The sequence below is a fragment of the Maylandia zebra genome, linkage group LG9 (genome assembly GCF_041146795.1).
Source record: "Maylandia zebra isolate NMK-2024a linkage group LG9, Mzebra_GT3a, whole genome shotgun sequence".
Classification (NCBI taxonomy): Eukaryota; Metazoa; Chordata; class Actinopteri; order Cichliformes; family Cichlidae; genus Maylandia; species Maylandia zebra.
In genome coordinates this window covers 26,815,075-26,842,157 of record NC_135175.1, presented here as the reverse complement: position 1 = coordinate 26,842,157, position 27,083 = coordinate 26,815,075, and the positions used below count along the sequence as shown (strand labels likewise).

The window sequence follows — 27,083 nt, the reverse complement described above, 5'->3', positions numbered from 1 at the left end:
CTTGTGCTGAAAAAACTTCAGTCGACGTTTTAAAACTCAATTAGAACGAGGGGGAAAAAAGCGAACATAATAGGGATCCTCATATTTTTAATATTACTGCACATTTACATCAGCTGGAGCAGCAGGATGTGAAAGATGATTAATATTAATGATAAGAAACTTTTCCAGAGGAGGAACATGCTGGAAGAAGGGCAAATCTTACCTGTAGACAGCTGAGAGCGGCCGTTTGGAGCCTGCTTTGGGCCTGTATGGCTTGGGCTCCCCGGCCATGTTTATGTCTGTAAAAAGACAAAGCGAAAGTCTTCAGTCATCAGTCATAAAGGGGTGTTTTTACTGTGGATTAAAATAACATACAGAACACCTATTGTAACTGTGTAATTTAAGTATTTTTATTTTAGTTTTAAGTATTTTTCTTAAAAAAAAACAAAAAAAACTATCCATCTGTTTCTTTGTCTGGCGATGTGTGGTCCAAATTTTCTTTGCAGGAATTTTAGGTCAGAACACGCTGTGTGTGGGCTGCCTCGTCCTCTTCCTCTGCAGCAGAGGACACACAACAAAACAGCAGCAGAGACTCTCACACTGAGCTTAAATGAAACACGACCAAACAAATTAATTAACAACATCAAATAAAAATGTTTTAAAGCTCTGTTATTTGGGGTCTCGACCGCTTGTACAGAACTTAACTATACACATTTCTTGCATGACATTGTGCACACACTGCAAATACTCAATCACTACTAACCGACTCGCAATAAAACTTTGAAAGTTAAAGCAAATCCAAGGATGTTTTTGCCAACTAGTTAGCAAATATGCACATTTTTCTCCTAGTGACTGATGGTTGCTAGGTGGTGGCTGACTTCTCTCTATGGCCTGTATGAATGGTGCTTTTGCAACTGATTTCCCAGCAACTGCCATTAACCTCCAGCAACTACTCACCAACCGGTGGGGGAACAAACATTTAATTAATGGTTGACATAGTGTAATGAACCAGTGTCTAGGCCGAAATTGCCAACATGATTGTCACGCGTCCAAAATGGCAAACAAGTTAACGCCACATGGTTAGCGAGCACATGTCCTGTAAACCTCAAAAGAATCTCATGATTTCATTTTTGCTATTGTGTTCACTCTGGTCTGTTGTAACATGTCATACTTTGAAAACAATGCGAACTGAAATACAGCTGCACAAAAAATACCTACAAACATTAGGTTTTATTCTATCAGGGGATTACTTTAGCACTACATGTCTAGTTAGCTATGTGCTAAAGTGAGCTTTGTGCTTTGTGCTATAGCTAAAGCAACAGCAAAAAATAACTGCGTGGCTCACAGCTTTCTGACTTTATCAAAATCACAATATAATACAGATAAGATGCTTTAGCCTAACTTACAACAATATAATAGCTTAAAACTTGCATTGGTGTATTTGACTTGACAATAGCTTGCAGCACAAGTAAGAATACTGACTGACAGGAGTCCACATTTTCCCCCCATACGCCAATCTCCAGAAAAGTTTGTGTGGTTTCAGCAGTTCATAAAAACTTAGTTCTGGATTGTTTACCCTCTTGGTAGTGCATTCCACTACACTGCAAATCTCAGGCACTTTTTAGTTTGTTGCTTGCAGACAGAAAAGATGAACAGGCACCTTCATACAACACAAAGTCAGTGAAATGCTGTGTATTGCTTCCCCTCAGGTGTGGACCAGACTTAATTGTAGTCTGTCTCTATGTGGCAAGCCCAGCTATGAAAACATAGAGGACATAAGGCCAGATTACAGCACAAATGGTAGAAGTGTGATTTCTTTCTCTCCTAAGAAAGCAACTACTCCATTATGTCTGTATCTGTATTCGGTGGGATACTATCTTCTATGAAAACCTTTAATTTTGTGCTTATACTTGCTGGCAACTTAATTATACTGTGTCAGATACTGTTTTGCTATCTGCTCATAACTGTTGAAAAGGAAGTTATCTTACTCTCTGTATGAATAAATCAATATTCGCTTCTGAATATTATCATGCAGTATACGGGATATCACAGAAACTCATTCAGTGTCGGTGTTTCCTACGCTGCGGTGTAACCTAATTTAAAAGCCAAAAACTGTGCCCATGAAAGTGAAATAACTTCCTTTCTTCAAACATCCTCACATCGAGCAACGGCTTGTGATGGTGGCACACAGTTCAAAGCCATGGCTGAGCACAAGGGAGCATAAAAGTACTTCATAATACAGAGATTTAAAAAATCAATTTAAGCTCTTTGGAAGCTTTGTGCTGTTTCCGCTGCAAAACTGAACTTTTCATGCGACATTTAAAAAAAGCTGCAGTACCGTCGAGTAGACTCACTAAATTCGAGGTGCACTGCGAGAGCCAATTTTCTAAAGGCAAGACTGGAGACCTTGCTGCCGTGCACTGGAAAGATTACAAAACAAAATTGTCGTTGCAAGGCACAAGAAAATCCTTGAAAACATACAAACAATAAAAATAAGTAAACATTAAAAGAAGAACTAAAACAAAAGCAGAAAGTTAGGAGGGCTTTGATTTATAGCCGGCTGTTCGTGCTTTCCGTAAAAAATTCTTTTTACTATCAGGCGTAGAGGTTTTGTGATCCAGCCAGTCAGTGATGCAGACATTTCCATATCACTATCTGTGCATTTCCAAGGGTGCTGCAAGGTCCTCATATTTTGTGAAGTCTGAGTGGCTTCTGGGAGACGAGCCAGTTGGTCAAAGTAAAACACCGGAAAAATGAGGAAAACAGTCCAGGAACTTTATGGATGCAGATATGAGGTGATATTTCTGAGGTGAGGGAGGCTACAACACCTTAACGTAACACTTTCATGTGAGGTCTAGTATAAAAAGTAGCTTTCCAGAATCTCATCCCACTCTGAGGTTATTATTCTTCTAAAAATGAATAAAAAACCATAAAGGAGGGTGAAGCAAATAGATCACTTGAGGCGAAAAGTGAAAAAAATTTCCATAGTCTAACCGAAGGCGGAACAAAAAATCCCATCAAGTGCTTTTTTTAATATTGTCCTTGATATCACACAACTGTTCATGAGCATCAGCATGCTCAGCAGTAGCAACGCATTAGAAAGGCCATTTCCTAACTGGCAGGACACAACAAGTTTACGACTGAGAACAATGCACCAATCAGCAAACGCCCTTGAGAGGATAAACCCACACCCCATTGTGAAGAGCCTTGGCTAAGTGCCTTGTAGGTACATAGATCACTTTAAAGGCACTTTCTGACAAATTGTTGTTTTTTGCATGCGGCCGTGTTCTCACTATCACTTTGTCCCCTCCAGCAACACACATTTGCCTAAATAATTTATGCATCTGCTCTGCCCCCCTTCGTCCCAACACCAAACAAGTGGAAGCACCCCAATCCCCAGGAGTGGAATTGCACTGGGGTGAAAATAAGCTGCTGGCAAACTCTTGCCTCCTTCTCCCAGAGGCTGCTCTCATGAGAAATAGGATTAAAGCCTGGTCTGTTTGTATGCTGCCTACTTAGACATGCTAAAACACAGACTTTTTACAGAAAGCTGCATGACCAAATGAGTGTGAGTGTGTGTGTGAGTGTGCATACTTGACAGAGTATGCAAGGATTGACCATGATGGTAACCTTTGGAGATAATTACACTTTTGCTCATCAACCTGAAAGGTTGACTTACAAAGAGATCAGGTCCAAACCTTTAATTAGCCCACAACAGCCCAACTAAATATAATTGGCATCTAAAACCTGAAGTGATAAAAAAAAAATCTCTGACAGCTCTGTTTTTGTGAGCCATTATTTTTGATTCAGCATGGTTTATATGCAGTACAGTCAAATCCATGCTGTTCAGTCCCTGACAGGTATCGCCACTGCTGGAGGCTAAAAGAGCCTTAGCCTATTTCGACTGAAGCTGTCAGTACATGTGTGGTTCAAGCAGAGTCCAGTGGAGCAATCAAAACCACATTTTCAAACCTCAACTGTTAACTAACACAAAAACTGCACACTCTTTGATTCAACATTTTAAGGCTCTTTTCATGGATAAATACCATTGTTATAATCAACCTTTTGGAATGTAATACATTTTTTAGTGAATTTAACATCTTTTTAATATGAACTGTTTGTGGAACCAAAACATGGCATTTGAAGACGTGTTTGGGAATAGATATAAACACTTGTACATCTATTCAGGTGTTTCATTAACACAACAATCGGTTATTCTGACAATGACTCTCCCAGTATTAAACCTACCTGTATCGGTGAGAGAACCATGTTCTTTAGGATCTCATCAAGTTCAGGACCTTCTTTCAAGAAAATAACAACCAACTAAATCTTCATACATCCCATCTGTTCTTCATCTTAGGGATATGTTATTGACTTACTGAATAATACTGAAGCATTTGTTCATATGTAGAGTTAACAGTTAATGGCTCAGAATTATTATATCAGTGTTAAACACTGCAGTTCAACAAAGATCCATACACCTTCTTCTGCCAGCATTTATATGTTTCATTTTTTCAAATACTTGAAATGTTCACATTTGTTTTTTGACAATAAACTCAACCTTGTACATTTCAGACAATTTCAGCTCCTTTTTGCTGGAAGGTTGTATTTTTCAACTATAAATACCTTAAATGTGTTTCATTGGGTTCAAGTAAAGCAACATTCTTGGTAGGTCATATTTCTTTTTTTCCCCTTTTTTTTCGCACTTTTTTTCTTCATTGTGAACTCTGGTGTAGTTTTGGCATTGTGTTTTTGGATGGTTATTATGCTAGAGCATTCGTCTTCTGCCAAGTCATTTTGTTAGCCAGACCTTTGGTACATCCACAGGCATTCATGGTGCAATGTGGAAATGCCATCTCAGAAGCACCTTCTGTCCTTATGGTTCTCCGTATGGTCACACTCCCACCTCTGTGCCTATCAGGGTTATGAATTCACTGCAGTAGTCCTTGGCCAGATTTACGTCAAACATGTTCTACCTCATCTGAGACTCAGAAATTCATCTTAGTCCGATCTGACTAAAGCAGAGATTCTGAATATTTATCAGGCTTTAATCTTTAATTGAAGTTTAATCTTATAGTTTTGTGCCAAAGAACAAGCCAGGGATTTTTTTTCTTGGATGCTGTCCAGTATGGTCGATGTTATGCAATGTCCTTTCTGCTTTTCAAACTGTCACAGTAACTCTGATTCTCACTGATAACCCTTGTGCCAAGTTTCCTCTTGCCTGTCTGTGTTTCACATCTAGATTCTAGGATGACGCCTGATTAGTAGTTCAAAGGTTATTTGTAGGCCCTTGTACTGCTGCAGCTGTGTTTTAATTGACTTTTAGTTATTTTGTTTAATCATCATGTGTTTTTTGTAATTTAATCTTTACGAATTAAAACAATTCTTCAATTTCTCTGCCAATTCCTTCATTCGTGGACAATTCACAGCTCATTTTATAACTGCGGTTATGCAGTGGGGCAAATAAAAAAAATTACTGGTGCACTCAAATGCATTTCAGTGATCACAGGTTTTCTCACATGGATGTCTGTGATAACAATGGTATTTGGGTTTATTGCAATGAGTTTCCACTTTGGGGTTTTTATTTGCAGTATCAGTACTAGGTAAGTAAAGAGAAATTCTTTATGTGTAAACTGATAAATAATGCAATAATTTAGAGGCTGAATTATAAATTGTATAACAAATCTGTGCACTGAAGGACAGAGAAAATCCCAACAATATTATGAACTTCTATGAGCAAGCACTTTGATAACAGTAGGAAGGAAAAGCTCCCTTTTAACAGGAAGAAACCTCCAGCAGAACCAGGCTCAGGGAGGGGCAGACACTGTGACCAGTTAGGGTGAGGGGAGGAAGACATGGAAAAAATGCCAGACATTTTTATTGAAAAATTAAGCTTAGTGTGCACATTTCTGTAGTGATCTGGAAATCTGAGACATGACAAACCTTTGACGTTCCGTTTGTTTGACAACTTGCTTGTTAGCCACAGTTGCCCAGTTGCACTAATTTATTAAAGATCTTGATTATTCAAATATAATAATGTGGTCTTGCTTTAAGGACAGAATTTGTTTTGGCATCTTGTAAGAATGCTGTAGCACTGTTTCAAGCTTCGGTTGGGATCCTATAAGCAGGCAAAATGACATATTTTCATGTTTGCATCGTCACTTCTGTATGTGGGAAGTGGACTTGAAGGGAACTGATTGCAATCCATGAGCCAAGATCATCCACTTTTAGCAGAACACTTTGAGTTTGTGTAGGACTAAAAAGTCATTTTAGTATGAATGAGATGCTCAGTGCTTTTTTTCTGTTCTTCTCTTTTCCTTAGTTTCGGGTTGCTCACTTGCTCAGTCTGCAGCTTGGTCATCCATGGTTGGAGGTGGAGCTCTCCGTGATGCTGAAAGACTTATAAAGAAGGTCTGCTCAGCCTGGGCAACAATTTAAAAAAAAGGGTCTGACCTTGCAGCTGTGCAAATGTACACATAATGCAATTTCAGTCTTTCAGTGCTGAAATTAATTGTAGATATATTTAAGCTAGCCTCCAATTCTCTATCTCTAAGAGACGACGCGTGCCTGTCTGTCTGTAGATACTAAAACAAGCATAACCCAGGTATGAATAACAATTTAATGCTACAATTTTACTGACTAGGAATTGGGGGGAAAACAGGGCTCTGGATGTAAACTGCAATGGAAAGACAGAGGCACGAAGCATAAGTAATCGCCAAAGACAGACTTGTGTTCCTCTGTCAAGAAAACAAGGATCCGTGACTCCCTGAAGGAACATGCCCATGTGTTTTATTGGTCTCATTTGCTGCCTTACATCTCTGTCTCCCTCAGACTACTCTTGCTCATGCCTCCTGTTCCGCCCTCGGTCTCACCCTATCACTCAATGTGTCTGTTCGTCTGTTCCCATCCCCCTCGCTTTCCCTCCCTCTATCACCTTCCCTTTCCTTCCACACGAACTCGCACAAGATGATATCTAACCCACCTCGCCATCCGTCACTTTCTCTCACAGCCCATATTTCTTCCTGTGTCTCTGCGCACTGCGAGGAAGCTCATTATGAGACATTTCAGTGCTGAGCATCACCTGTGGGGCCCTTTCTATTTGACACCTGTGCCGCCAACGAAAGCTTCACAAGTCTTATTTCTTCCCCTTCTTTCATTAGCAAGGGATGAATAAGCGCAGAGCAATGGAAGTCAAGACGCTGAATAAATCACAGCTATAAACTAAGCCATATGGCAGCATATTGTACAGGAATGACTGGGAATGAGAAAGCACTCCTGCGAAAACTGACAAGACCCAAAAAACATAAGGAGAAGAATATGAATGTACTACTGGAACAGACGAAAATCTGCTCGTCCTGTTGAAGCCAGCAAATCAGACTTTAATCTCTCTGCCTCTCTAGCTTTCTGTTGCGTCGTAAAAAATGAGACAGTGTACCGTTTTTTCTCCTTTCTCGATCTTAGGGAGGAGAAAACCAGCTAATAGCCTCAGGCTTCAGGAAGAGGAGAGCTAACAGGCATGGGTAGCAGGGGTCAACACAAGGTCTTGGAGAGGCAGAGACAAGAGTCTGTCTTAGTGAGCCAAAGAACCTTTCTGTATTACTGTGGGAAGAGTGCTGGAAGATTGGCAGATTCCTGAAAACTGCCTTTTGCGATGTACTGCTCCCATCAGCCGTCTCTGTGTGCTATCGGTATGGTGACGATTCAGCCCTCCAGCCTTCAACAGCTCATTTGGTACAGGTTTTTCTTTAAAACATGGGGGGTAACTACTATTGTCTACATATATGATTAGTCACATCCATCAGTGTGATCAGTGCTAATTAAGATAAACCTGCATTCCAGCTACTCATTAAGCTTACAGCCTTAATGAGAGCAGAAATATGGCACAAGCTCCTTTGACCAAAATACACTTGAAGTGAGTCATGCCTTTTAAAGCGCGCACACACAAACACAGCAACAAAGTGGTAATTTGCATGTCAAACTACCTTGTGCTTGGGCAAAATGTCCTTTCAGCACTAAGAGAAAACCCAACAACCAAAACACAGCTGATTTTGTCGGTTTCCGTAGCTGCAAATGACCTGTTTGGACGCCTGCTGTGGTGCGGCACAGAAGCTATAATTGAGAAAACAACAATTGATGAAGCAGTCATTACATGTGTACTCTTCCATACAAAGACTGAAAATAAACAGGCAGAGATTCAGAGATTCGCAAACATCCTATTTAGTAGCTGTTCAAGTAAAGCTGCTGCTTATTTTGTTTTTTTGACAAGATATAATTTCAAGAGAGCATCTTGATAAAGAGCCCGTATTTTTGTCCTAACAGCTGGCGCCATTACCCATAAGAACCTTCAGATACTGTCACTACAGCTGTAAATCAGGCATTCAAAATTAAGTCGGCTTTCTGCATTAACGATGCTCCAAGGCTTCATTTGTCATTAAATTCTACCTGAGCAATGGCTGGTACAAGCAAAGTGTGAAGAGTGAAGAACAGAGGAAATGAAAGTAGCATTCTATTAAAAATGCCCAAAAAAGAGCTTTGCAAACAAAAGCAAAGAAAGAAAACTAAGAGATTACAGCAGTGCTGTTGCATTTTGGGATTAATGTTCGAGCTAAATGGTAATGCCAGGCTCACAATGACAATGATTACATGCTCAGTTACCATCTCAGTCACACTGCATGCTATCACTTCCCAATTAGCACCAAAAAGTAGATATGAGTCTGATGCAAATGTTCAGTCTTTGAAGATTTTTTAAAAAACACAATGTTCAAGTTCTGCAAATATTGTCTTAGAACTACATTTAATGGGTGTAAAAACTGGCTGCAATTTGCTCAAAGTCTTCATGTCTGATGCCAATTTGGTGACAACAGCACAACTAATACTTGCATTAAATTATAGTGAATAAGAGATTACCCTGTGTTCTGGGCAGTGTAGCATTTAGAGATGAAGACTATGGCAAACTAATGGAAGTAATGTGACTTCTCCAAGTTGAAGTAAACAGAAACCGAAGCCCACAACATAAATCTGTAGGATTATGCAGAAGCCACGAAATATAAATCATTGTGCTTTGTCACTATGCTCTGTTGCAAGGATCAAATCAGTTTTGCTAAAATTGTAGAGCTCTCTCTGACCCAGCATCCTGCTGCCATTGAGGGACAAAAAAGCCTTTTTTCCTTCTCATTACCAAAAAAAACCTTTGCTGTCCCCTTTGAGTTACAGCGCAGATGTGTAACACAGGCTGAATACAATGCGCGCATAGCAGCAAGGACCTACAAGAAATGAGAAATGTGGACTTTCCCAAAAAAAAACTGATGATAAAATTCCCCGCATGCCAGGGCTGATGGTTCTACATCACATCTGGCCTTTTTTCCCCCTCATTCGTGAGTTATTTTATTTCACTTTCCTCTTCTTGCAACGGCAACTGTCTATTTGATGAGATAAAAATTAAAGGCAGAGGCGAGAAAGAAAAAAAAAAAGAGAGAGCAGGACACGGAAGGAGCTGCCGATCATCTTCTCACGGATTAAGAAACTCTGGCGCCTATCTCCCCAATGACTCAATTAATTGAACAAAGTAACTAATCATGCAAATTGTGTCTCGGCAGGAGAGACAGAAACAAAGACAATGGCAAAAATGAGGGAGCTGAATTTAGCAGGTGATGGACGAGCAAAAGGAATAGGTGGGGATGTAGGAAATTCATGTTTGCAGCAGATTACATCTAGCTGTCTTTGGTCCAACTTCACTATTCAGTGAGTCTAACTCAAAGGAAAGGAAGGCAGGAGGGCTGAGATATAAAAGTGCTGTACTGAGTACCAAATCTGTGTCTCCGTAACCAGTAGGTGAGGTCCTGTCAGTTGCAGGCATAATAAATCTACAAATACTCCAAGGACGTTTTTCAGACGAGCAAAGACGAAAGAACTGACACAGGCCACATTACAGGTACAAGATTTCCAGAAAATTTCAGAGTGAATTACAGTCAAATTTGTCACTGCAGTGGATGAACAATGTGCCCTGACAGTCTTTGATTTTCACAAAGGTCTAGCAGCTCCTTTCAGACACAGACCTCATATATCTTTATCTTACTGTAGTTCTCACATATTAGCCGCATTCTTATTTTTCTGTGCTGCCCGTGGATCCATCAATCAAGGTCACAAGATGCTGCCGTCCCCTCAAACGGAAATAACCCTTTACCTTTTTTTCTAGGCAGGGAAGCTTTTAAGAACTGCAAATAAAAAAAATTAAAAAAAAACATGTTTACAGACACCTCTCAGGAGAAAGAAAGACACAGCAGGCAGTAGTGTTGTCTAATTACATGGAAAAAAGAGTAGAGAGGAGACTGAGGGACAATCTGCATATCAAAGGTGCTGTTCTAGGAACCTTTGAAGATCAAACACTGAGCAGGGCTCTTCAGGAGAACCATGAAGCCAGGTTCAAGGTGAGGTGATGTGACTCTACATTTTTCTGTTTGAATTTGGCATTTGGCAAACTGTACTCTTATAAATTATCACGTGTAATTTAAATATAGTAATTCACACATACCAAAAGAGGATTTAAGTTTCATTAGTTGCCCCCCTTCAAGCATGCGTTAAAACTTGCTGACTGGATCTCAATTTGCAATTTTTTAATGTATGGCAAGAATTGGAAAGTGCGAAATTGAGTTTCCATTGCTCCTTCACAACTTTTAATGTGACACTAGCTTCATCACAGGGGCAAAGTGATGAAATCCGTCTTTCTCCCAGTAGACAAATTTTATTCTCTAAAGAAGCTAAAATTCATACTGCATTAAAGTTTAAAGTGGATTGCTTGCCTGATAAATGGCTTCATTGTACATATTTAGCCCCAGAGAGGTAATCAGAGCTTAATTTTGCTTTTGAATCTAAAATTCAGAAAATGTTACTTACTAAATATTTTCTTTAGTGCCATCAGTACCTCTGACAGTGCATGCACCGAGGCTGCAGTTCGTCCAGAATTGATTGATGGGGGCAGCGCATGCCTATGCACGTGCTCATCTATCCTTACATGCTTAAGAAGAATGCCTACAAGCTCAAGAAAAAACTATACATGGAAGATGGCGAATAGTGTCACTGCCGCGATAGCTGCGCCCTGACTCGTCAATAAGAACGGCAGAAAGAATTGGGTATGGAAGACTACTGCTATCGTCAAATCAAATCTGCACCACGGGCTAAAATGTTTGCAGTGAATAACTCTATAAATGCTTAAGCTAACGTAATGTAACTTAATGTAATAATGTAATGTAAAAAATAAAAATGACTAACAAATTAAAATAAAATAACTATACCTCAGCCTTTTCTCCCTGTTTCACTTCCTTAAGAATGGCTTCTTCACCTAATTTAATAATGTTATATCTAGTAGTAGCATTAGTGGGCTAAAACATTTCAGTTCACATCCTAATTTTTTTCTCTCTTTATTTTTAATTGTAGCATCACATTAGGTATCGAGATTCTATTGCTATCAGTGCTGGTTATTAAATTTCTAGTGATGCCTCTGTTTAGCCACACTTAAGTAAGAAATTATTAAACTGTTAGAAATTCATTAGAAAAAATGTGAAAATTTTGTCCAGGTTTCTACTTCATTTTATGACCCAGCAAGTCATAAAATCCCTCCCTTATTTTGTTGCTAATAGGGTCAGATTAGGGCTGTGCGATATGACCAAAATCTCATATCCCGATATAAGAATTTTGTCGTCCCGATAACGATATAAATCACAAAAATGTAACATTTTCTGTAAATTCTGTGAATCTCGGGCAGCTCGATTTGCGGGAAGTGTTTCAAGCTGCGCCTCATGTACCTGAAGTTGAGTGTTTTAACAGATGCATGAAACTATACATTTTTAGACATAGGTTTTAACGGCCGCCGTTTTCTTTGTGAGTATTTATTACACGGCGTGCTGCGGGGAAAAGCCCGTTCTAACGTTTGAGTCTAAGGTTTATTTTTTAGCACCTGGCGGCTCTTTTTTACGTTTTTTTTTTTAAACTTTTTTTTACTTCTCATTCAGTTTATTTTGAAAAGGCTCAACAGGATCTTGAGCTTTATTGTGAAAGGTTTATGTGGAACACGTGATGGTGTTACCGTCATTGTTGCTAACCAAAACGCATAAAAACAGGCGCTTGTCCGTCCGTAGTGTGGTTATATTAAATATAAGAGAAAGAGAGAACTTTAAGAAATTCATATAGCCACTACAGTGACCATCAAAACGATGAAAAAATATTGCCGTAAACAGTTTACTTTGCGACACCACGAAACAAACGATAGCGTAAAATGAAACGATAGACGTTTTTATATCGTCATCCGATGTATATCGTTATATCGAACAGCCCTAGGTCAGATTACATTTCTTTGAATTTTGTGAGTACAGATCCAAACAGGAATCATTCCATCCTCTACCTTTTATAATACATGCTGCCATTCACAAAACGCTCATTTGATCATGACTGGTTAGAGGATTTTTGTGGACATCCCATTACAAATGCAGGCGTCTGTTCTCCTGTAAACTCATGTGTGACTTCCAGCCTGCTTCACCGCCTCGCTGCCCGTGTCTGCTGCTGCATGGACCAAAGTCCGAGGAGATCAGCTCATAATCCCCAGCCCCTTGAGGCACCCGCAGAACAGATAAAGGCATGGCATTGGTTTGAGATCACATCCCTCTGTGTGACCTGTAAACCTAGTGAGCTGTCTCATGCAAGTCAACAATGATACACTTCAAAAAGCGGACGATCCAGGCTACTGGATACATGAACATGGCACAGCGAGGGAGCTTAGAGATGAAAAGCGAGGCATGAAAACAAACACCAAGCTGATATTCACAGCAGAACAAGTATTTCTTTTGAGCAACATTCACGACAGCTGTTAATAATCGGGACATCGCCACTGACTTTCCCTGCGACTAAAAATAGGGACTTTTAGCTCTTTAGTGTTAAATCTAGAACAGAAATCTTTGAGGTGCTGCTTTCAAATTCCCAGTACGACATTCATATTTCATTTTTAACCAAGAAATAAAGTGAATTACTGATTTGGGGAAATTTGACAGGCTCATTGCTGGCCTACAGGCGTGAAAATATGATGTAATTTTCAAAACCCATGTTGCTCATCCCTGCGTAGGTACTACAAGCGCTCCCTGCCGATGGATGACAGAGAGAGAGTCCTCTAATTACTTCAGAGCATTTGCAATGACACTTGACAGACATTAATTTCGCCATTCGTCACACTGGTACATACAGGCTGGAGTCATAGCTGTCACTGTACTTTTGATCCAGTATTAAATGGGACCTACTGTGCACACTTTCTCCTCCATCATTTTTTTCTGGCTCTTTTATTCTTCTTCTTCTGCTTGTTGGGTTTCACTACAATACATCAGCTGAACAGCTCTTGTGCTAGCACGAGTGGGTGGATGAGAGGCAAAAGAATGTAAAGACCACTATAAACCTTTAAGGTAAAAAGGCACTTGCACATGCGTTGTGCAGGTAGCATGCGATAGACCTGAACAGGGAGACACTCATTTCTAGCTGCACATTATTCACTGACATCTACTACTGTAGCTTTGCATGATTCAAAATCTTTTGTTATGCTGGACCTTGGTGCAGCCTTTCAGCTAATTGCTAGTTATTGTGATTGGTTGCCCTTGCAAAGACGTTTAAGAGGCTATTTTCATTCAGAGTTACCGGCACATTTACTGATCTCATTGATTGAAACTTTGCCCATGTTTTGAATAAACATCCACTATTAAATGCAGAGAGCAATTTCCCCACGGGGCTCAATAAAGTACAATAATGTACACACTTTCTATTGTAACAGTATATGTACAGCACTATGCAAAAGTCTTTAGCCATCCCTCATTTGTTACAATTTTACAGGAAAATGAGATATAGAAAAAAAACATTCAGAAGAATGAAGCTGTTCTCCATGAGATGTTTTCCAGATTGTATTGCACGGTGGATCAAAAATCTGAAGGTCCTTTTTTGCGTTCATAATTCCATTAATCTTGACAGGATTCTCAACATCACTTTGTGAAATGTAGCTCCAAACCATGACGAAGTCTCCACCATGGTTTACAGGTAGCTGTAGACACTCACCGTACGTCCTTCTTCATACATACAGATTTGGTGATTTAAACCAAATATTGCAAATTGAGATTCATCGCTCTCTAAGACCTGTTGCCACTGATTTTCGTATGCACTTTGGCGCACCTCACCCTTTTCTCCCTGTTTCCTTTTGTTAAGAGTGGCTTCTTGACAGCCAGCATTTCTGATGAGGCGTCAGTGAACAGTAAATGGATCAACTGAAGGATCAGATGGAGGTCAGAGGTCCTGTGTCAGGTCTTTGCTGGATTTTTTCCCCTATTTCTTAAGAACATGACTTTTAGATGTTGTTCATCTGCCACTTCTTCCTTCATCCTTTACTTGTTTCCTCAAGTGTTTTTGAAGGACACACTTCACACGATGCCAGGTTTTCTACTAATAACTCTCAGGAATTAAATGTTGGTGCAATAATAATATTTTATGCCTTTCAAACTTTTATCTTTGCCATTTTTTGCAGTTTCAAGTAAAGAAGTGAGACCAAATCACGTGTTTTCTGCAACAGGCCTAAAGTTACACTTTAAAACTGCATCTTTGCTAATTTGGTGTTACTTGTGGACACGACACTGGTTCACCCCTTGAGCCAAGAGTCTTTTTCTTATGCCGGAATCCTTAATAGGTCAGTGTTAAGTGGCTTAACAAATAAAGAAAAAACATTCATCTGAAAAAGGTCATGTGCAAGGATGGGACTAAACTCTGGAAGACCTTCCGAAAGCCTGAAGAATTACTGTTAAACACCACTTTAAAAAGTTACAAACAGTCCCCTCGTAGGCAAAATATAAAGAAATGAGGGGTGGCTTAAATTTTTTTGCAGTGCTTTATAACACAAAGTAATGAAAACTAACAGTGCCCCTTCATTAAACACCATTCATCAAAGTGTGTTTTTCTAAGTCGTTTTCTTCACACTAAGAAAAATAGAGGCATTTGGCAGCACCCCCCCCTCCAGAGCCTATTAGGAATAGACAATAATTAGTAGGATTTTCTTGTGAATGTTGGTGTTTTCTCTGTACATCAGCACTCTTGCACATGTCTCGTGCTTGTCTTTGTGTGACACTGATTGGTGCTTTTCCTGGCAACAGTCCGAACAGCCTTTCCTCCACTAAACAGGCGTGGTGCTGCTGGTGAGAGAGATGAGGGCTCGGGGGTGGGGGGTTGGGGTATGTGTGTGTGTGTGTGTGTGTGTGTGTGTGTGGGGGGGGGGGGGTGACATCTTTTGACATCTCTGTCACATTATTTCATCAGCCACAGAGGAGACTCATTAGGTCCTTTCTGACAGATAAAATCACATCTCCAGCACAGCGCCGTGTGATGCGGTTCCTATATATAAAGAAAGGTGTGGAGGCACAGCTGGGGAATTTTTAAACTTGCATCCAAGGCAGCAAATAAAGTATCTGGAACGGATTATATTCTGTAATTGCTTGTGATTTATTCAAGAGAAGCAGAGCAGTGGATGCTTAACAGCCCCACCAAGGATTGTGTTGTGCATGATTTGTATTCCTTCCCATGGACACGCAAGCTGAAATTCTGGGTAAAATGGAGATAAACTGAAAAGAAGTCTAGTCTGGAAGGCAGGAAAAAAAAGACCCTCTCACACACAAACTCTTGACACGCACAAGTAGAAAAAAAAACTGCTATCCTTGACACATGGTTTGAGATACATGGAGGACATCTGACAGAAGATGTAACAGCCTGCCTCACTCGTCCCCCCTCCTCCTCCTCAGCATCAGCAGCACGGCACACGCATAAAGGAACAGAGTAACATCTGGAGCACATGAAAACACATTTCTTGGTCGTACGCTTCAGCCTTGAGTCATGTTCAAAAATCGCAACAAACACAAGAACATCTCAAGTCCAGACATAAAAAAAAAGGAGGAGAGGAAAGTCTAGAAGAAGTTTGCTTTTGTATTTATCAATATTCATTTCCATGTATCACATATCAAAGTTTCCCACTACCTTTATGAAGCGTATAGTACCAAAATAAATGTTTAATACATACAAGCGCACGGAAAACAAATCCCCGAGGTTTAGAGGGCTCAAACCCCATTTGATCTCCAAAGATTCCTGGCCTGCAAGACCTTAAATATTTATGGACTCCAACTCAAATACCCCTGCTGTTGCCCACACTCACAAAAAAGGGCCTGAGATGCTTTCTATTCCTAATCAAATTAATGACAATAGGCAACACCGCAGACACAGAGATCCCTTTTTGATAAAGAAAGGAACGATGTCTTTTTAATAAAAGGATCAATACACAAATCCCTGTTTTTAAAGCTTTTATATTTTCAAAATTAAAGCTGCTGACGCCAATAAATAAATAATAAACTGCTATAATTTCAAGCTAACACATTCCAAAATCTGCACGACTTCACAGCTATGTGCCAGTCGCTCTTGCATTGTTGCTGAATCTGTGGTATATGTTGCTTTTTAGAAGAAAAAAATCATAACAAAAATGCACAACATCCTTTTTACAGTCACATCTGCATCAATAAGTTAAAGCAGCCCTCCAGTATATTTTTTTGATCATCTCTCTCAGCCACTAGTGCTTGCAAGTGATCACGGCTCAGCACACTGAGCGTGTGAATTTGCAGTTTTTGGAGTTCCCATTTCTGCAGAAAGGTCTGATAAGGCTGCAGGTACTGAACAAAAAAAGGAAGGATACTGGACTACCTTCCCTGAGAAAACTCATTTTTCTCATATAAGAACATCTTTTTCTTCTGTCTGACTTTTCCAAAGACTAAACTCAAATATAGCAGCACAAAAAAAAATCCATCCTGTAAGTCCACAGCCGCTGGCAGTCCCTCACGGACTCCCTGGCCTAATAGCTGGCAGATACAGTCCGGAGCCCTTAAACAAGCTCTTTAACAATATGAGCCCACGTATAGACTCGCTGTCTTTTTTTTCTTAACTGTCTCCTGCTCTTTGTGCACCTGGGTTTCTTTGTGTGTTCTGTCTCTTGACACTTACGCCTTTGTGCTCTGTGTCCAAATTTGGCTTCCCTCCCACACTGTCTACATGCAAGCTGCAAATCTAGAAAGTTATACAGCGAGATCTATTTCCAGCCACTGCACAATATACATTTCCATTTTCTCTGTTGAAGAGGGAAAAAAAAAGAGCATAACGTGGTCTTTCTATACAGTGCACACCAGCCACAAAGCAGCACTTTAAAACCTTTATCGCACTCCACAGATGTCTAGGAGACAAGGAAGGGGGAGGGGGGATCACGGTATAACTGACTGTGTGCACTTGTGTCAAGAAGTGCCAACTGGTAATTAGTGAACCACTGGTTTGCCACGTTGTACTTAATTACTTAAGTCATCTTTCCAGTTTCTTGACTGAGGCAGTGTGGCAGAGTATGAGTGCGCACACAGCTCGGAGAGCCTCGCTTCAGGATGTATAATACCAACTCTATTATTCTGTTACAGCATAATAACAGCCGCTAATTATTATTTAATCTGCTGATTATTTCCTCAGATAACCATTCAGTCTAATCCTCTAATCAGGATGTTTCTTTTCCCCTGACCCACAGAGACCCACGGATATTCACTCTACTGTCACATGAGATACAGAAAAGCAGCAAATTGAGGTAATTAAAAAACTCACACTGGATAATGAATGACATTGTTGCTTGAAATAAAAAACGACTAAGAGAAGAGAAGACAAACCCCTAATTACCCAGACAGTTTTCCATTTGTAAATTGTTTGCCCATAAGTAGAGCTTGATTCCGAAGCAAAATTACTCAGTGAGTTTAGACATCATACTGTGAATGAGCTCAAATATTTTCTTTTCTCACCTCACGGATGCAGAAATGAACGGAGATCATACTGCGTGCGCACAACAGAAATCTGCGTGTTAATATGCAAAACACCAGCAAGACAAAATTCACATGAATTTGTGCACTCTGGAACACAAATGGTGTTTGTTGCAACTGCAATAACTCACTGGTATATAATTATAACTGTATGGGAAATGAGCCGCCGAAGCTCATATCCTTGATAACACATTTCTTGGCAGTGTGAGCAAACTTCTGCAGAATTAATAGGCTGTATTTCAACAGACAGAGCAGCAGAGCAGGTGCAAAGATGGTTTTGAAAGAAGCAGCCAGGGCTCAGCAGGTGACTTGATTTAACACTTCATCATCACAGGATCAACAACAGAATGCAATATTACAGAGCCGATAATTGCTCGCTGACAAATCTGAAATTTTCTATGTACGATTACATTTCACGCATATTTCAACTACTTAAAAAAGGCCCTGCGCTCGCTTTAAAGCGATCGGGTTGCATCTTGGCATGCGCGAGTCACGGCTTAGTATTTGCAACTTGTATTTTTATGCCAAGCACAGAGCGACATCATCATAAAGAAAATGTCCTCGGTGTATCACGAAGCCCGAACGATCTGTGTAAACTTACATCGATGATTGCGACGCTTCCCCTTGTACATGGTCATTATGTACCGGTCCAGCTTTGCGCTCTTTCAGATACTTGAGAGGCAGAGGGCGTAAGACTTCAGCGTGCTGCGATACTTTCTGACTGGAAATAAATTAGCCCTTCAGACGGAGAATTGGAGGCACTTCTAGAGCGAGGACCATACCATGCTTAGAGACGGGAGGGGGGGAGCGGGCTACAGTGCACTCTCCCCCATACAGACATCAGAGCCGGTCAAACAAAGTAAATTAGGAGAAAACAGCCGGGAAGACAGATTATGATAAACTCCTTTAGTTTATATGGCTATAGAATGAAATGCAACCTTTAGATTCACTAAATACGCAAGTAAATCTTCCAGTTGTGCCGAGTCTTCGGTATTTTGACTAGATTTTTGAGTCACAAAAATAAAATCGTTTATTGTTTAGTCATTTAAAATTCAAATTTGGCATAATACATACATATACGTAATACAAGCTGTATTTTTCGTTGCTCTGTTCAGCCAATAAGATAACATTAAAACACTAACAAATGGGAAAAACACTGCGTATCTCCTTAAAATGCAATGTTCTGCTGATTTCGTGTGAACGATATTCTGGGACGTGCCAGATCACCAAGACAACAGCAGCAACCTCACCAGCAAGACAAGGCATCCCACTAAAACTGATAACAATCTCAGTGGGTGGTAACCCCCCCAAACAAGACTATGTCCATTGCTCATTGGAGCAGAGCTGGTTTAGGAGATCCCACAGTACACAATATTGGGTACCCAGTTTAAATATTGTGGCAAAAGGCATGTAAAATTAAAAGCATTATTAATTATCCCTTAATAATGAAAGTGTCCTCCTTAGGGGGAACATTTTTAACATTTTTGGTAAGTTTTCCAAAAGTTTCCAAGATAAGACTGAACGTAGCAGACCTGATTTAATAAGATAGGTTTCCAGGTGGGCTTTCAGATTAACTGTTCTACAGAGATACCACACTAATATATAAATTCTTTGTGAAGATGTGAACATAATTTGTTGCCAGTATATTAAGCTTTTGTTTCTAATGTTTGTTTGGTTTTTTTTTTTTTGTTTCTTTCAAGCTATCTATGTATTACTGAAAGATTTGGAGATGGGAATATTTCAGATATTGTGTCAAACTAGCCTTTTTATTGTCACCATAGAGGAGGATTCATCAAAACTGTCATGTTAGCAAAACTGTAGGGGTGAAGCTACTTGGGCACTGTGGCCATGTGGTAAATTATATTTTAGCAGTGGCTGTATGCTTAACACTTCTGTTTTGGATTTGACATCGTGATGGCACTACTGTAGGTCCTGGACATTTCCCCTGAGGCAATTTCATGGTAAGCCATTTGACAGATGTCCAGACAATTTTCCTATTGGCACTATGCAGGGAAAATCTGCTGATTAGGAACTGATATTGTGCTGGGCCATAAGTGCCTGTACAAATGTTCATAGCAATTCACTGCAGTCAGGACCAAAAGCGGACCTAAAGACTGTGTATGTACCTAGCTACCAGGACGTCTCCCTGTTAGTTAAATGCTGCTATGAAGACTTTGTTCACCACTGCTATCCTGATGTTTTGAAACCAAAACATATCAAAGGTATATTCATCTGTACTCTTTTTCACTTTAACTGAGACCATCATTTACAAAAGTAGTATAATGTTGTACTAAAAAAGTCAGTGAAGCCATAAACTAATCAGCAAAGTGCTTATTTAGGTTTTAGATAAAGGGAGCCAAGAATTAATGTTTCCATGGACCTTTAACCAGACTGAAGTACTGTGATCTGCTACTATTTATACCATTATTGGTCAAACTTTTTGGGGCGTCCTCGTGACCTTGTCCCTTTGCCAGTTTGCTGAAGACCAGCTTGTCTGTTCTGCCACAATCCATCCAGCAGATGTAGCTTAGCAAGTGTAACCACTTTGTCCTAACTGTAGTCGAACACTTGGAAAGCTTCAGGAAGTCAGATTTGAGTTTGTTATGTGTTGCCAATACTTGAAGTTCAAAAGGCAGTGCAGCGAGCATCAGGGGAATGGCTCCAGGATTTGAAGATGCCTAGTTAGGGAAGACCATGTCTTTTTTCTGTACAGAAGAATACTAAAGTAACACAGCTGCCATGTAAACAGCTAGCTTTGTGTAGATGTATAGGTCTAGCATTTGTGTTGAGAGAATCAAGGATATTTGCAGCTTTGCTTATTCATTTTTCTTAATTCATGGGATTAGACCGCCGTCATATGTTATTTATCTGCTGAGATAGGTACATTTATGTGCCTTTTTGAGCTCATCAGCTTATGGCGTTAACCCGGCTAAGTAACAGACTCACATTGATGTCCACATTGCTGGCATTACTCAAACTTATGAGCCTTTAAAATGCTTCAGGTTTGTCCGTATGCTGGAAATAACTGGATTGTCATTCATTCAAAGGGCACAATGTTGCCATGGTACATCCTTTTTGATTTAGCACAACAAGTAATATTCAATCTGATAGTTATCTTACACATGTGCATTTACTGACACTGGCATAAAAATAATAATACACTCCCTCCACAGCCTCTAGGCAAGCTTGAAAAAGGTGCATCTCATCTTACTTGCAAAGGGGATTGTGTTGCTAAGGAGACAAGGGGAAGGAAGCAGGATGGATGTTGATTTTGTGTGATTTATTCCAATATATTACTTTATTGTTGTGTGGGGTAAAAAAGCACTACGTGCCCCCTCGTTTTTGGCTGAATTGTTCAGTGAGAGAGAGCAAAAAAGAAATCACTCTGAAAACTAAGATCATGGAAGAAACAGAAATTCAATCAATATTGCTCCACTCTGAAACTGCTGCTGCCCTAACATGCCCCGGTGACAAATGGTCTTCTTTATATTTTCACTTTGAAACCTAGAAATGATGAAGACCCTCAAAGTAGATCTTGTGAAAATGGGCAAATCAAATAAATCAATACAGGCTGTGATTAGTGGTTCACACTGAGCTGTAGGTCAAAGTCATTTGTTGGGAAACCTTCAGCCCTGTGAACCTTTTTTATGGTAAAATGTTTAAAAAAAATAAGATTATAAACCATTTCCATTCAACTGCAGCTAGTGATGAGAGAACCAGATAGGGCAGCGGGGACATCTGCTGTCCATGATGGATTAATACAACAAGAGTACAACCTGAAAACTCGGCTAATCAAATGGGTAATAAAATTAGATTTTTTTAAATACACAAGGCAAGCACTAGAAATGCACTCCGACTTGACTCAAGGTCTTTTCATCGAGCTTTAGGAAGGATAAATATCTGGGCAAGGCTAAATTCCACATTTAATGCTTTTCTTTAGTTTTTTTATTTTACAAAATACCTTATTTTTTTTTAATTAAATGCGTCTTTGTCAAGCACACTTCAGCAACCTTGTGAGTGGTGAAAACAGCAGCATTCCCCTTTTTAGAGCAGTCATGAACATTCACATTTGATGTTTGAAGTTTTATGTTGAATACGTCAAAACTGCAGCACTCTGAACCTGTTTAGTAACTAAAGTTTGAATAGCAAGCTCAACAAGTTGAAGACCTTAGAAGGTTTAAACAAAATGCCTAAGATTTCTATAAAGTTCGCAAAGCCGCCGATCTATAATGTATTAACAAAGGAACTAATGTATTTCTGAAAGGAGTTCAGATAAAATCTTCTGCTTCTGTCCTTTCTGTTGCCTTTTATATTTTTTTCATTGTCTTTCTAACTGTTTCGGTTTTTCAGCCACCAAGTTGAATTTAATTGTAGGGTCATTTTTAACTGGATATAGCTGAGCATTAACTGGCTGAATGAGATATTTATTTCAGGGTCAACTGAAAAGGACTAGGAGAGTGAATATCGCCCCAGCTTTTTAAAAACGATGTTCACCTTGCAGCCTATTTGCTGCATGTTTAAATAAGCCAAAGAAGAAGAAGAAGAAGAAAGAAAACACCATTCAAGGCAACTGGATTACACTTTTTATCTGAAAAAGGACACAACTTTATTATATACACATCTGTACACAGGACCAGAGAGCTGCCAAACCTTTCATAGGGACTATCTGTCTTTTTAAATATTAAGCTGCAGCGCTGTTAGCAATATTGCACCTTAGTGCAGTTTAAATCCAGTTAAACTAATTTAATAACATTTCTGTATATAAGGGAAAGATAAATGCAATTACCAGCAACTGAAATTGGGTGATTTCCTAAAGAAGACGAATATACCCCGTTTGCAGGAAACTCATAAAGTCTTCATAGCACTTAGCACATCATTACCCTTTTTAAGACACAAAGAGCTCAGTAGAATATGTACATGCATCAACCTAATCTAAAGTGCTCTGGATTCTGAGACAATCTCCGCTGGCATTTGAAGCACACCGCCTGTTAACAAATGACCCCCATTTATGGCTGAGATGGAGGATGCCCAGGGGGGAGATTGTCTACATGATGGATACAAATCTGCTCAAGCCATCACATCTCATTGGCCTGTGACTTACAACCTCTCTTAGCTCATTAGACAGCTACTGCTTTTGGCACTACTGAGTAATTGCAAACGTATATCGAGTGTCAACTGCTGCAACTGCCTAGCAGTCTGTGACGAGAAATTATCTCTTTGTGCTAACAGTGTGTTTGCATGGCTTGAACACCTCACTTGTTTGGATTCAGTCCAGATCGACAAACCCCTCAGACAAAACCCCCCGAAAAAAGGCAGGAGAGATGAAAATGAAAATTTACAATTAAAAAAAGGACTGCTATACTTCTGCATTGTTAGCAGTGCTTTTATATACATTTCAACACATCCTAACTTTCCTTCTCCAAGTTTAGGCATGCAGATTAACCTCCTTTTACTCAAAGGGCCAACATACTCAAAGGGGATTTATACTGGGAGGATTAATGGAGGATTATTTGCAGTGAGATATACTTTAAAACTCACTGTATAAGGAAACAGGATCCTATACTACATATTGTGTTATATCTTTAGAAGCAGAAACAAGAACAAAATGTCTCAACTAAACGAGAGCATCCCTCCAGTTCAAGTGCTGATTGTAACCCAAACCTGAGAAGGAAAATTGCACACTCTAGTGGAGAATACACAGCATAACAGCGATGGCTGCTTCTCACAAAGAGATTTGAAGGAAAAACAGATTTCCATGTTAAAAATAGAAATGACATATATGTTGCTGTACTGTGTGTGGATTTTTGTGGAAATTCTTTAGCTGAGTATCAGACCAGTGTTATCAACAGGCAGCTTTTATCTGGTAATGAAAGTAATGATCACACAATCGTGATGATTTTGTAAATATGAGCGTGTATCATTTTTGGTTATGGTACATGCAAATAAACCTGCCTTCAGTAACATGTCCTTAGGCGCTCAGTGTTAATGGGCACACACCATGGCCAAATTCTGCTTTCCTATAATTTCAGTCTAAGTAAACAGAAATCTATATTTGTACAATATTACTGACCCAAATCATTTGAACAGTATGATATAGTTTATTCTTTATTAGGGGAAAGACAAGACTGCAAAAGTCAAGAGCCACCCTTCATTTCTTCATATTTTGCTTTCAAGGAGCCAAATCAATTTTCCAGGCTTTCTGAAGGACTTTCAAAGTTTGTCTTTGGGTGTTGGCTGCTTTATACCTAATATTAAAAAACACCCCAATGTTTTCTATTTTAATTTTTTTATGCTCATTAAGTCACTTAACATTTACCTATGAATCACTCAAGCATAAAAGAACGCATGAACCTGCGTTGTGTCTACACATAACAGACAACGTCACCAAGAAACAATTTTAAATGGTATCTTTAGGACCTATGCTACTAGCAGCCTGTCAGAAAAACACATTATTTTGCTCTTCTCAGTTGGATCTATAAAAACAGTGTGACAGGCATAAAATAGTGTTCTTTGCTCCAACAAAGTGATTTCCAAGGAGCTATGTAGACAAAAACGTGGCATACCTCTGCATGGTGTACAGTGTGTTTGAGGAAACTGTGAAGGACAAGTGTTAGACCAAAACCAAAAGTTGTGTCATAAGAAAGAGGTAAAAATTAGGCAAAGATCTGACAAAGGACCTGAGTAATGCATCTGGCCCTTCAGCTGATCCATCAACGACAGTTAAGGTTAATCTAAATTGCTTTAAGTTAATTTGGCATCACATACCCACTTCAACAGCTCAGTTATTCATGCATTTCATGATATTTTCTCATTTTTCATATTGTGTGACACATTGGACTCAAGCAGCACCATCAACAATTCAGCATGTGATATCCTTATATAATCAATCTTTGAAAATAATGGATAAAAAATCTGTTCGACTGCATCATTGTCACATTTTAAAGAAATATAATTTACTTAGTTTTAAGAGTATTAATCATTTGTGTTTACTTAAACGAGTCTACAAGTGTATTAATAGGCTGATCCCAGAGAGTCCTACTGTCAGGCGTTGTGTGGAGGCGAGGAAGAGAGGAAGAAGGAACCCAAACGCAGGACTCACAGGTAGGTGAAGACTGGTGAAGGTTTATTATAAGGAGTGGATGAACAGAACAGAGGTAGAAAATGGCTGGCTGGACGAATGACTGAAGGACTGAAGGACTGGCTGAATGGCTGAATGGCTGAACGCAGGCGGAAACGACAACATAACATCAATGACACGACAGTGAACGAGTAGAAACAGAGGGCTTAAATACACAGACTGATGAGGATGATAATGAGAGACCGGTGAGTACACAGCTGAACATAAACTGGCTAATGACACGAGACGAGCTGACACAGGAAAAGCAGGAAGTGAGAACATGGAAGTGGCAAAATAAACTGAACGTGAACAAAACTGAAAACACTGGGTCACCGACCCAGGAACCCTGACACCTACATCCAAAGACAAGATAGTAATCGCATTACTAGGAGTATGGTGAACGGCAACTGCAAAATATCATATCGCAGATCTAAATTTGGACAATCAGTGTTTTCCATAAAGGCTCGCCATCTGTGGAACACACTTCCAACTGAAATCTGACTGATTATAGATATTAGTTTCTTTACATTGAAGGTTAAAGGTTGGTTAAAGGGAAATCAGAGCTGTAGTCATTTTAATTAATCTTTTTGTTTGTTTTTAAATTGTCTGTTAATTGTAGCAGTACTCATGGTGTATTTTGGTTTCATGAAAATGTATGTTTTAACTCTGTGTATTGTGAATGTAAGGCCAACAAGGGACAATAGTTGGAAATTAGCAATAGCTATAAACTTCTGTGCAGTACATCAGTTTCACGTTTTATACTTGGACTATGTTAAACTGCACTGTCCCTTTTAAATAAAGAATTATAACATCTACTGGGAGAAAATGCTGAGGTATGCCAAATACTGAAAATCAGTGGCAATGGGTCACATAGAGCGATTCATCCAAATTTGAAATTGTTAGTTCAAAAAAGTCGAGCAGAGAGGAATAGCAGTGTCTACAGCCATCTGTAAAGCATAGAGGCGGCGCTGTCATGGTTTCGGCTGCATTTCAGCCAGTGGTTTTGGAGAAAATTGAAGCTTAAAACTTTTGCACTGTACTGTAGCTTTCAGTATTGGTGCCTTTCTTGGATTAAAAATACAATTTATTCATTTATGTGCTCACTTTTGATTTTTTCTTAATCTGGGTAACAGCAGGCTGGGTGCTGGACACTATCCCAGCATGCCTTGGACCAGATTTTCACCTGATATTTTGCTCTTTCAGTTTACTAGTGATAATAGTCTTTGTTTGCACATAATGACATTTGAAAATCCATTCTGAGCTAAATATTATGACATTGCTAAAACAATGAACAAATACGAGTCATCCATTCTTTTATTTCCTATTGTATTAAGGATTATGCAGAGTTTGGATTTTATCCCAGGAAACCACAAGCCAAAGTTAATACAAACACTGTATGGCAGAATAATACAATCAATTCAAGAAAATTCAAATAATGTAAGACGAGAAAATATTCAAGTCAAAACCAACAACAAATATCCAAGAAATCTTGCATTTGGTGACAGTAACTAATAACTAAAAATAATAAAGAAGAAACCAAACAGTTTTTGTACAACAAACATTTTTTCTTAATTTCATTTGCAAAGAATTTGATTCTAATACTTGATTAAGTGAGAGTAAATCTTTTAAGTCATCAACAGAAGCACATTTAAACATCCTGTTTTATTAAATTATTTGCTAAGTTGAGGCTTTTATAGAGCAAAACTGTTCCACCCATGCTCTCATCTACCTTCATTTAATCATACATAGATTAATCTATTCATGTGATTTACATCTATCTAGCCTACATCTTCTCAAGTAAGACCTCATTTGGCTTTTATTTAGGCTCTAATCTGCATGATCCCTTCGCTTTTATTCTCACTCCCTCGCTCACTCGCTCGGTTAAGTCTCTTTTTTCCTGCTTCCTGCTCTCTCTCTCTCCATCTGTCAGGGTCAGCAGAGTGCAAAGAATCACATTAAGAAGTATTCAAATGTTGAACTAGTTGCAATTGGTATTCATACAAGCATTAAAGACTGCCAAATCTAATTCGGCTCTGACGCTATCAGCGCCACAGATATTCACCCAGTCAGTGGAGATAATGCAAACCCCACAG

The 27,083-nt window shown here is 39.3% G+C and overlaps 1 protein-coding gene across 3 annotated transcripts in view; it reads right to left on the bottom strand.

Moving 5' to 3' along the window:
• LOC101475847 (RALY RNA binding protein like) overlaps positions 1-27,083 on the bottom strand; it is a 120,866-nt gene that overhangs the window by 21,526 nt on the left and 72,257 nt on the right. For 2 of the 3 annotated variants that reach the window (XM_012919344.3, XM_004551908.3), the window contains one exon: positions 203-278. In XM_012919344.3, coding sequence (XP_012774798.1) covers positions 203-278 — 76 coding nt within the window. Of the gene's footprint in view, positions 1-202; positions 279-18,474; positions 18,618-27,083 lie in introns of those variants that run through there. The other variant, XM_004551909.3, reaches the window with a different exon arrangement.